General features: G+C 42.8%; 1 protein-coding gene across 2 annotated transcripts in view; it reads left to right on the forward strand.

The window, feature by feature from the left end:
• arfgap2 (ADP-ribosylation factor GTPase activating protein 2) overlaps positions 1 to 13,115 on the forward strand; it is a 50,554-nt gene that overhangs the window by 24,698 nt on the left and 12,741 nt on the right. For both annotated transcript variants that reach the window (XM_084337490.1, XM_084337491.1), the window contains 3 exons: positions 3,836 to 3,964; positions 4,805 to 4,945; positions 11,576 to 11,699. In XM_084337490.1, coding sequence (XP_084193616.1) covers positions 3,836 to 3,964; positions 4,805 to 4,945; positions 11,576 to 11,699 — 394 coding nt within the window. The remainder of the gene's footprint in view (positions 1 to 3,835; positions 3,965 to 4,804; positions 4,946 to 11,575; positions 11,700 to 13,115) is intronic.

The raw sequence follows: 13,115 nt of genomic DNA on the forward strand, positions 1-13,115 counted from the left end.
AAAATTGTTTTTAATGGCAGCCTATAGTACAGACATGTTTCGGAACAGGTGTTCCATCTTCAGTGTAATAGGCTAGCAGTGATAGCTAGTAAAAATGGGAGCTATATACCATGTGGGCAGGAAGTGACATCATAGAGGTGAGCTTGGGAATGCTAGTGAACTTTGACCTCCAGAGTAAGGACTTGTTAATGTAGCATGTTGCAAACGAATTTTTACCAGAAACTTAAATAAGCCAAAAGCAAACACAAAACTCTATAAGCAAAGAACCACTACAACATAAGGAAAACTTTTCTCCATTCATAAAATAATAATAATATACTCGTGAAAATAAAAGTAATAAAAAGTCACTTGTAGGAAACAGGATTTTTTCGGCTTTTTTCTTCTTAAATGTTTGGGATTTCAGCACCCAGTGTCAGATACTGAGAGCGCGGTCTAACTTGACTATGTTGCTACCATTTACCATGCCTTCAGGCTTGAACCCTTAAAAATACAGATGCACACTCGGGGCTTGACATTGGCACCTGACCACCCGCCAGATGCGGGTAGAATCCCCCTGGGGCGTGTACCTCTGTCATTCTACCCGCCCCATTGGCTAGTGGCTTTTTTTTTCTATGAAAGGTCTGTCTGTCTGTGTGTGTGTTTAGCGTATTTTCCCCGTGGCCATTCTAAAACCTTTGATTGGCTATAACACGTTCATTATGCAAAGACCTGATCTGCCTCTGATTGGCTCTGATCATCACTCTGATATTACCCGAATGACGAGATAAACAAAAAAGCCATGTGGTACTGTGAAACCTGACACCGTGCCCACTTCCTCATTGAGCGAGACACCACAAGTTTGCTTTCAGAGCATAATAGTTTCAAGACATTTTGCGTCGGTCTGAGAGAAGAATCGAGCATCGGAAATACATTTGGACTGCAGTATTCTGTTGTGGATGGTTAAAACCAACCTAGAACCTACAGTAAGCGCGCGCTCTCTCTCTCTCCTCTCTCGCTCTCGCTCTCTCTCGCTATCTCTCTCTCAATTTCAATTCAAATGGGCTTTATTGACATGGGAAACATACATTTAGATTGCCAAAGCCAAACAAAACAAAACAGAGAAAACAAAAGAAATCCGTACATTACAGAAGGAATTTCTTTTGTGGGAAGTATATGTCTCTGATGTCTTGGTATAGTGGGCAGGTTGTTAACCCTTTTCCCGCCAATCACGTTGTACGACTGGTTTCAAATTCATGCGAATTCTGCCAATAACGGCGTATGACGTGTTTCAAGTTCATATTTCATATTTTCGCCATGGTATTCATATTTCATCCACGGAGCCTTGTCATATGCTGTGTGAGCCATCACAACTCTGCAACGCTTCAATACTGCCACCTGGTGGCTGATCGGCAAGTTGCAACTGGAAGTCGATCTCTTGGGTTCCCGGTGCGTCTCACTATTCCGTCCGGGCACTCGTTTATCGTCCCTGGACTCAATACACACACCGTTGATATGGATCCGTTGCCATAACTCAATAATCAACGTGATTTGGGCGTATATTAGTATTATACAAACCGGAACTGGATCGCATCGATCCACATCACATAACTGGGATCTGTTTGCTCCACTCTCATCGCCCAAGGCTACGAGGAAGCTGACGTAAGTTTCAGCGTTTTTCTTTATCATTTTCGATACAAACTGTTCTGATCTATATATCACCCATACTACATAAATCATTTAACGTCGGTCACAGAATTATAAACGACCCCCCCCCCCCTCCGTTCACCCACGGATGATCAGTCATAACGTTTAGGACCATGTACAGTTGAAAATTTTAATATAACATTGATCGGTATCAAACGGCATTTGATAATCTAATATATGCATTTATGTCTATATCTCACGTAGGAAATACTGCAGAAAACGATAAAAACATATTTATACTCTAGACAGTATTTTCGTATGGATGTGTGAATGAAAAAGTAAAACATTCCTACATCCTGAACGATAGGTAATCAACATCTCCATAGACTTACAGTACTGGCAGAGAATGGTTTAGGATGATCAAAGTGGTGGCAGCGAATGGGTTGAGAATTGTAGCTCGGTTTCCACCTCATCTTGTGTGCAGTGGGTGCACAGTCTGTCTTCTCTTGGGAGCCAGGTCTGCCTATGGCGACCTTTCTCAATGACTAGGCTGTGCTCGCTGAGTCTGTCCCTAGTCAAGGATCTTCTTAGTTTCTTCTTAGTCTCTCTCACTCACTCACACACACATATTCATCACGGTGGTGAAAAAAGGAGTCTGGAGCCCATTTTCACATGATCATTTTAATAATCACAATGTTGGGTTATGATCGGCGTGTGGGGATTTTTGGCTGGTGAAAATGCTGAGTGGATAGTGACTTTGGAAAACCACTAGCCACAGTGGCTAGTGAGCCAAAAAGTTAATGTCAAGCCCTGTGCACACTTAATCAACAAAGACCGTAGTTGACTGATAAATGGGCTGATCCACTAAGACGGGGTATCCCTAGCTGGCACACTAACAACTGTTTGACAGGCTTATGTCGAGGAGCTGTTGTGATCAATAATAAAAAGCAGGGTACTTAAACACTTTTTTATTGAAATGTGATCTTATTCTCTGTATTTACCATTCATGATGTGTATATTAACTGTTTCAGTGCCGTGTCTCACTCTGTGATGTGTATATTAACCGTTTCAGTGCCGTGTCTCACTCTGTGATGTGTATATTAACCGTTTCAGTGCCGTGTCTCACTCTGTGATGTGTATATTAACCGTTTCAGTGCCGTGTCTCACTCTGTGATGTGTATATTAACCGTTTAAGTGCCGTGTCTCACTCGGTGATGTGTATATTAACCGTTTCAGTGCCGTGTCTCACTCTGTGATGTGTATATTAACCGTTTCAGTGCCGTGTCTCACTCGGTGATAGGGATGGGTACCTTTCACATTTGAACCGGTACCGGTACCTGTGAATCGATACCGGTACCCAACGGTACCTTTTTTCGGTACTTTAAAAAAAAAATAAAAAAAATTTACTTTTTTCTTTTCATGTCAACGTTCACACGCACAATATATGCTTACCTAGGATTTGACTTGATTCAACAACAAAGCAGTCGGAGCAATGACAAGCCGAAAACTGTCGAAATTTAATTTACCTACCTCAGTCGTAAAAAAAAATCCAAACTTCAAATAACTACAATTTCGACAGTTTTCGGCTTGTCATTGCTCCGACTGCTTTGTTGTTGAATCAAGTCAAATCCTAGGTAAGCATATATTGTGCGTGTGAACGTTGACATGAAAAGAAAAAAGTAAAAAAAAGAATTAATAAAAAATATTTTTTTTAATTTTTTTTTCGGTTTCTCACTTGATTCGATACTCGGTAGTACCGACGTGTTTCGGTTCGGTACCTCAAAAGTACCGAATTCGGTACCCATCCCTACTCTGTGATGTGTATATTAACCGTTTTAAGTGCCGTGTCTCACTCGGTGATGTGTATATTAACCGTTTTAAGTGTCGTGTCTCACTCTGTGATGTGTATATTAACCGTTTTAAGTGCCGTGTCTCACTCGGTGATGTGTATATTAACCGTTTTAAGTGCCGTGTCTCACTCGGTGATGTGTATATTAACCGTTTCAGTGCCGTGTCTCACTCGGTGATGTGTATATTAACCGTTTCAGTGCCGTGTCTCACTCGGTGATGTGTATATTAACCGTTTCAGTGCCGTGTCTCACTCTGTGATGTGTATATTAACTGTTTCAGTGCCGTGTCTCACTCTGTGATGTGTATATTAACCGTTTCAGTGCCGTGTCTCACTCTGTGATGTGTATATTAACCGTTTCAGTGCCGTGTCTCACTCGGTGATGTCGGAGATGCAGGTGATCGAACAGGAGACTCCTGTCGGGGCCAAGTCTTCATCTCGCTCCAAACTGGACATGTTTGACGACTCAGGCTTCACCGCCGGACCCCCTAAGTAAGCTCCCTGAATGTCTCGTAACATGTCTTCATCTACGTGGGCTTCCAGTTAATATAGTCCGCCCCTGCTCAAGTGTTTTCATAACGAGTCCGACAGACCGTAGAAAGTGAGCGAGGGATAGGGCCGGGGGGCGATGTGGCCAAAAATTGTATCGCGGTAACATTTTTCATATGGTTTGATATCGATAATTATATATATGTAGGTAAGGAATATGTATAGATATAGTATCTACAGGTATGTAAAAAGGATTATATGCAGAATTAATATATATATATATATGGTAAATATACTGTATATACTAGGGATGCTCGATATTGGCTTTTTTACCGATACCGATATTCCGATATTGTCCAACTCTTAATTTCGATACCGATACCGATACCGATATCAACCGATACCGATATATGCAGGGTTTCCCCCCAAAAAAACTGAATAATTTCAGGTAATTAATAATTTCACTGGATGCATTCAAAAGGCTTTCTAAATGTAAGCATTATCTGTGCAAAATATGATAATTAAAAAAGTAAAAATTAACATTACATATCTCTTGTTGTTGAATTAAACCAACATGCATACTTTTGACAATAAATAAAATAAGAATTGGTTCTTACTTGCTTGCCTGGGTAAATAAAGGTTAAATAAATGTAAAAAAAAAATTTTTTTTTTTTTTTTTTTTACCGATACCGATATTTTCCGATATCACATTTTACTGCCGATATCGGCCGATAATATCGGACATCCCTAGTATATACATGATATTTAACACTCTCATTGTGCTGTAATGGTATCCAGTCGGCCAATGAAACGGTGTGGTTGTGTCCTGACGTGTGTGTGTAGGTACAAGGACAACCCCTTCACGGTGGGAGACAGGTGGGACTCTGAAGGAGGCACCGCCTCCTTTACCACCTCCTGGGCCCTGGAGAAGGAGGAGCCCAAAGAGGAGGTTACCATCTCCAGTATACAGCCCATAGGAGAGCGGTACGTGCACGCACAGCTGCTCACGCACCCACACACACACCCTCCCTCTCTCTCTCTCTCGCTCACACTCACGACTCATAACCTCTTCCTTAATCACTCACTCACTAACACAACCACACTCTCTATCTCTCGCTCACATTCACACAACTCATAAACTCGTACTTAATCACTCACTCACTCTCTAACACACACACACACACAACCACACTCCTCTCAAAGTCTCACCTCTCACAGTCTACTAGCCCAGGCCCTTGCCGGTGACTACCCACTAGGGCCGTCGCTTAATAAAAATGTCAAGTGTCAAAAAAATTCTTTTAAAATTGCAAGACTAAAAATAACCATGACGACACCGGAGCATCGCGTTCTGTCGAGCAGAGAAATGTCCAGACGGCAGCGTGATTTATAATCCCCATAATTATGTGCATTTCCGAGAGTCCGGAAAATCTGTTGTCCCTCATATTAGCAGGGCTCTCTTCCTCATGTCGTTCGCATCGGCTAGCCCAACGGTAATTATGAATGTGTCGAAAGATTCCAGCCAGTGAATGCACAGAATTGGTGGCTCGCCAGGCACCAACCAACCAATCAATCAATCGGATTTATTTATATAGCACATTTAACATGACACGTGTCAACCAAAGTGTTGTACAGAGGGTAGATACACATAGATACATATTGACAACAATCACACTCCATTTTATGGGAGGGCACACAGGCAAACACATAGGAAAACAGGGCATGAGTCAGTGAACGGGAAAGGCTAGTAGGTAGAAGTGGGTTTTGAGCCTCGATTTGAAGGCATCTATCGAGGGGGCAAGCCTAATGGAGGTGGGGATGCTGTTCCACAGTTCAGGGGCTGCGATAGCAAAGGCACGGCCCCCCCCCCTGAGCTTGAGGTTAGACCTCCGGACTGTCGGGAGCCTCTGATCGGCTGACCTGAGGGACCTGGTGTTGGAATAGGGGGATAGGAGGTCTGAGATGTAGGAGGGGGGGTGACCATTAAGGGCTTTAAAAACAAATAGGAGAACCTTCAAATCTATCCTGTAGCATACTGGAAGCCAATGAAGGGAGGCAAGGACGGGGGTGATGTGGTCTCTCTTGCGGGTTCCGGTCAACAGTCTGGCAGCAGCGTTTTGTACCAGTTGTAAGCGGGCGGGACAGGGAAGACTGGTTAATGCAGGCATTAAAGCGTTCCGTCTTGGGACGGATATCCGTCCATTTGATTTGGAGATTCCGTCATTTGATTCGGAGTCGTGACGGATTTTAACCTGAGCCAATCAAAGGCGTCAAATATCCTTTTTTCCCCTACCGCGGCCGCACCAAACAGTCATTTGCGAGCAATCGGCAAATTCTCAGGCAAATGCAACCAACCAGAAGGCGAGATTGTTCTGAGTTTACAGCCCTTTCACCCGCCTCCGCTGTGCTCCGCACCAATGGGAAGCGCCCATTTTGAGACTCTCTAGCGTCTAGCTCTACTCGCGAGTAAACTTGACTCATCAACAACATGCGGCAACTTTTACGAGACCGTAAGTTCATTTGACTTATTCTAGTCTAAAGAAACATATATATTACTATTGCTATTGATACATCTAGGTAACGTGAATGCCACAAAACGAATGCCTTTTGTTAATCAGAACGTTATTTACGCGACAAGCAGTGTGTTGTTGTCGTTGTTGTTGTTGGTGTTTCGTGTGTGTGCTTGCGCCGCTCGCTTTCTGATAAATGTATGAATGTTGATAAATCTAGATAACGTTAATGCCACAAAACGAATGACTTTGTTAATCAGAACGTTATTTGCGTTATCAATTGTTTTTAAGCTCAATAAACGTCTTTCTCCCATTTGTCCGGGAGATCTCTGGGTAACAGTACTGTATATTATTTGCATATCATATATGTCACAAATGTAACATTACTATATACCTGTATGTCATGTATGTCACTATGAATTGAAAACGGCGGACCCTGATGTAAACAAGACGAACGTCTTTCTCTGGTCTGCATCCCCTTAACAATTGTGTGTATTGAGCTGTACTGTATTGTACCCATTCTGCAATCTGTTAAATATTGATTGATTGTTATTAACAGATTGCAGAATGGGTACAGTACAGCTCAATACACACAATTGTTAAGGGGATGCAGACCAGAGAAAGACTTTCGTCTTGTTTACATCAGGGTCCCCCATTTTCAGTTCATCATAACATATATGACACACATGACATACAGATAGACAATACTGCTACATCTATACATTTATGACATACCAGATTTACAAATACAGTAGCCTATTGTTTGTGATACAAAAATAGTCTAAAAAGAGTATATACATTTGACGAAGAAACTGTACATTGGATGTGGTTGGGTGGGATGGGGGGGGGGTTGTAACTATACATTGGATTATCGACAACCTTACTTGGTCCCAAGAGGAGGGTCTCGTGTATTAAATAAAGTTTTCATTCATTCATTCACTCTGGATCTTGTAAATCCAGTAGCAATACACACAATTGTTAAGGGGATGTAGACCAGAGAAAGGCGTTTGTCTTGTTTACATCATCAGGGTCCCCCATTTTCAATTCATAGTGACATTTATGACATACACAACATACATGACATTTATGACATAGGGACATACATGCCTTACAGGTATATAGTAATAGTACTGTTACATTTTGTCACATATACGATATGCAAATATACAGTACTGTTACCCAGAGATCCTAACAGTAAATATATACATATAATGAGGAGGAGACTGTACATTAGGAGGGGGTGAGTGAGTGGGTGGTAAATAAATATATACAAACGGTGGGGAGGAGACTGTCCATTGTTGTTGTGGCATAATTGCGAAACGTGTTTAGTCCCTTGTTTGTATGATAACAAGCCGTTTAGTTCATGGTTCAAAGTGGGGAGGGGTGCTAGCTCGCCATCAATCAGAAGCTAGCCACAAGACTTGCATTCACGCTCTCCAGCACACAACAGTAGGGTCTATAGTCACAGTCAGGACAGTAGGCTCGCTCTACAAGTAGGCTCCCTTAAAACGCTAACACTATTAAAAAAAAATACAGTAGAGGTTAAAATAAGAATATGACTTGGCCAGAAAAAAAGTTCAGTCAGGAGATTTTTTTTTGCTTTAATCCCTGGGTTAATGCCTATATAGAGGGAGTTGCAGTAGTCTAATCTAGATGAAATGAAGGCGTGGATGACTCTCTGCAGGGGAGAGAAGGGCTTTGAGTTTGGCAATGGTGCGTAGTTGGAAAAAACATGCCTTTACCACTGAGTTCACTTGTCTGTTGAATTTAAATTGTGGATAAAAAATGACACCTAGGTTCTTGACATAAGGCTTGACCAGGGAGGACAGGTTGCCAAGGCTGTTGGTAAGGGTGGTGACAGCGTCTGGGGGACCGAAGAGGATTATTTCGCATTTGTTTTGATTTAGTTGTAGAATGTTTTGTGCCATCCAACATTTAACGTCATCCAGGCAGGACATGAGACTGTTAAGTAGAGACTGGTTGTTAGGTTTCAGGGAAACGTAAAGCTGTGTCGTCAGCATAACAGTGAAAAGAGATGTTGTGCTTCTGAATGATTCGACCAAGAGGTAGCATGTAAAGAGAGAACAGGATCGGGCCAAGGATGGACCCTTGCGGGACCCCACAGGAGAGGGAGGTTGAGGGGGAGGAGCAGTTGGCGATGTTGACAGCAAAGCTTCTATTTGTGAGATAGGAGGAGAACCATGCTAGTGCAGTGTCACTGACGCCAACCCCATGTTGGAGACGATCTAATAGAATGGTGTGATCAACGGTGTCGAAAGCTGCGCTGAGGTCAAGCAGCATTAAAACAGAGCAGTCACGGTTGTCAGCGGCGAGGAGTAGGTCATTTGACACTTTAAGGAGGGCTGATTCTGTGCTATGGCCAGTCCTGAACCCTGACTGAAATGTCTCCAGGATGCTGTTCTGGTGCAGGTAGGGAGACAATTGGCACAGAACAACCTTTTTGAGTATTTTTGACAGAAAAGAAAGCTTGGAAATGGGCCTGTAATTACTGTGCAGGGTGGGGTCAAGGATTGTTTTTTTTTCAATAGGGGCTGGCTACTGCATGTTTAAAGCAGGATGGAACAGTACCAGTTGCCAGGGAGCTGTTAACACTTTAATCGCCGGAGACGCCTAAACTCGTCATTCCCCGCCATGCTCATTCTGCCAATGACACCGTAACACGTCATTGAGATCAATATTTCAAAAATCTGTGATCGAAATCATATTTCTCCCCCGGAGACCTGAGATCTACTGCTGAGCCCCTCTCAACTCTCCAACGGTTCAAGAGCGCCATCTGGTGGCCGATCGGCGGCTCGCCCAAACAGGAAGTGACGCGCCGGAAGTGGTGCTCATCCATATTTGGTCCGGGCACTCGCTATCGTTAGCGGGACTCTAGCTCGACACACTGGACAGCGATCAGTTGCCAATAACTCGATAAACAACATGATTTGGACGTATATATTATTATACAACCTGGAAATGGATCGGATATTTCGACATCCCATAATAGAAAAATGTCTGTTCCACGCTCATCCCCCAACGGCGCGAGGAAGCCACGGTGAGTCCCAGCGTTATTTTTTTATGTCTGCTCTAATGATCATATCACCCACACCAGATGAATCATATAACGTTGTCCATGGAATTATAAACGACCCCCCCCCCCCCCCCCCCCCCCCATCCGGTCATCATCAGATGATCAGTAGTAACTTCTAGAAGTACGTCCAGTTGAAATGTTTTATCTGGCACCGTTCGCTATCAAACTGTATTTCATCATCAATATAATGCATTTGGGGCTATAAATCATGTTCTGGAGAAAGCTGCAGAAAACGACAAACATACTTATACTTTAGACCGTATTTTAGTATGAATATGTGAATGAAAAAGTATAACGTTGCTACACCCTGAACAATAGATATAGGACGTTGAATGGGCCATAATAATGTCAATTTAGCAATACAATTTAAAAAGTTATAGCCCTGCAAAGAAGGGGAACTTCTCCATAGTAAATGGAGCTGGCGAAGGATGGTAAATTATGAATTTAACCATGGCGATCAAAGTGTTAATAATGGAGAGGATGCTGGGACCGGTTGTGTGAAAAACCTGTTTCAGGAGAGCAGTGGGAACAGTGTCAAGGGGGCAGGTCGCAGGTTTCATAGAGGAAACTATCTCTGTGAGGGTGAGTAGACTGATGGGCTGAAAGCAGGTCAGTATGGATGAGCAGACCAGAGGGACAGCTAAGTTACGTGTGGGGGGTGAGATGTTCCTTCTGATATCTTCAACTTTGGTGGTGAAAAAATTTGAGAATTCCTCACACTTAGCTGGGGACACATCCAGGCAGGTACTGGGGGGGTGGGGGGCTAATGAGAGAGTTGATGGTAGTGAACAGGGTCCTGGGGTTGTGGGAGTTGTTGATGAGGTCAGACAAATATGTGATTCTCGCCGCTTTAACCGCTAGCTGGTAGTTAATGCGACTGTCTCTAAGCATTTCAAGTGAGACTTGAAGTTTGTCACGTTTCCACTTCCACTCTGCCTTCCTATACTCTTTTCTCTGGGCTCTGGTGTTATCATTGAGCCAGGGCTGCCCTTTAGGCTTAGGTTTTTTCTGTCTAAGGGGGGCTACAGAGTCTAGAGTGGAGAGGCAGGTGGTGTTGAAAAGGGATGTAAGCTCTTCAGTGCTAAGATGGGAGGGACACCATAGGCTTGGAAGGGCAGCATACATGAATGTTAAAGTCTCCAAGGATCAAAACTTTGTCATGCTTTGACATAATATTAGAGAGAAAATCCGAAAATTGTAAAATAAAGTTCTTACTACTTGGCGGTCGATACACAGACGTTCAAACACTCACGCCAACTGCCGGCAACAACAACACTTTGCGACATGGCAGCATGTCACACAACCCACGTGCCGTCTTAAAGGCACAGTCGGTTTTAATTGTTTTCAAATTCGAATTTTGAATATAATGTGATGTGAGCCCTACTAACCATTGCACACCGACGAAGGCCGGACGGTCGAAAACGTTTTGTCCGTATTAAAACAAACAAACGATATTCCTTGAGTGCGGTCCCTACCCCTTTTTTCTACTTGAGCCCTACTAACCACCAGCTGTAATGTGCCCTCTGTTTCTGTTTTCTACTTGAGCCCTACTAACCACCAGCTGTAATGTGCCCTCTGTTTCTGTTTTCTACTTGAGCCCTACTAACCACCAGCTGTAATGTGCCCTCTGTTTCTGTTTTCTACTTGAGCCCTACTAACCACCAGCTGTAATGTGCCCTCTGTTTCTGTTTTCTACTTGAGCCCTACTAACCACCAGCTGTAATGTGCCCTCTGTTTCTGTTTTCTACTTGAGCCCTACTAACCACCAGCTGTAATGTGCCCTCTGTTTCTGTTTTCTACTTGAGCCCTACTAACCACCAGCTGTAATGTGCCCTCTGTTTCTGTTTTCTACTTGAGCCCTACTAACCACCAGCTGTAATGTGCCCTCTGTTTCTGTTTTCTACTTGAGCCCTACTAACCACCAGCTGTAATGTGCCCTCTGTTTCTGTTTTCTACTTGAGCCCTACTAACCACCAGCTGTAATGTGCCCTCTGTTTCTGTTTTCTAACTCAGTCCCAGCAGAAGGAAAGCTGAGGCGTCGGCCCCCGTGGCGGAGTCCAGTGAGGCCAGGCAGAAGTTTGCCAACGCCAAGGCCATCTCCTCCGACATGTTCTTTGGTCGGGAGAGCACCGCTGAGGTGGGCAGCCTCATTTGAGTAATTATTTAGATTAGGTTCAAATATATATATATATATATATATATATATATATACAGCACAAGTACAGTACAACGAAAATAAGTGTGGCATCCAACCAGAGCGCAAATGTAACCGTAAAGTGCAACAGCAATATACAATGTACAGGTGGTTAAACTGGGTACAAAATATTCAAATTGGTACTACTGAGTGTAGTGCTAGTCAGATGTATTTACAGAGTTGTATTATATAAATAGAGACAGTATGACTACTACTGGCCAGCTAGTAAGAGCAGGATATGTATAGATATAGTAAGGGACAATGTGCCGGTAACTACAGATAGGTGAGGATAGCCATATATGCAGTGAGAATATATATATATACCGTAATTCCTCTAATAGTAACCGGGTCTCAAATACAAGCCGGGTCTCTATTAATGGCCGGGTGCGCTCTTGAGCTAAGCAATTATAAGCCGGCCTCCTAATACAAGCCGGGTTACTAATATACTGAGCTGCACACTGAGCTAGTTACTTGATTTCACTTTGAAAACGTTGAAATGACCAGTGACCACCTGTAATTGCACTGTTTACTATTTCATACAGTACTTGGTTTCAATAAATGAACCCAGTACATTTTACTGGGTTCAAACTGACACAAAATGTTGATTTATTCATTATGATCCGTTTGAAAATTTGAAATATAGGCCTCTCTCTTATACATGCCTCCTCCTAATACAAGCCTGGTACCCGCTACAGTTGAAACAAATACAAGCCGGGGTTACTATTAGAGGAATTACGGTATATGGTATAAACAGCATTATTGTACATGCTATCATACAGAGCTAAGGGTTATGTGCAGGTGTACAAGCAAGTATGTGAGGGGTTCTATGCAGGTATATTCAGACAAATATGGGTATATACTGTATATATGCGGTTATATAAATGTAAATATGCTGTATATACAGCAGGGTTTCCGTTAGAAAATATTGGTGCCGGTCTCCGTGTCCTGCAAGATTTCAATCTCCCGGACAAATGGGAGAAATTCCGGTCAGAGTTTATTGAGCTTAAAAACAATTGATAGGCAGGCTATATAAAGAGTGACATCCTCAAGGCATGTAGATTTATAATATTTTAACTTAAAATTAGGCTACTTTTGCGTATACAGTCATTATATTCCAAATAAAATAAGTCCCTCGAGACTCCGTGCTGCTGCTGACTTGAAATCAAATAGGTGTCTGTGGGCAGTCGGCCCGACATTAAACAGCAGTCTGTTATAATCACAGCTAACGAATTCCGTTATATTGGACATTTGTATTAATTATATCAAGCGAAGAACTGAGAAATTTGGCAGAGAGAGACGGCAACATTATCGTGGGGTTCACTAAAATCTAAACGTTGCGTGATGACTATCTCCGCCTCC

The sequence above is a fragment of the Notolepis coatsorum genome (genome assembly GCF_963971535.1).
Source record: "Notolepis coatsorum genome assembly, chromosome: 20".
Lineage (NCBI taxonomy): Eukaryota > Metazoa > Chordata > Actinopteri > Aulopiformes > Paralepididae > Notolepis > Notolepis coatsorum.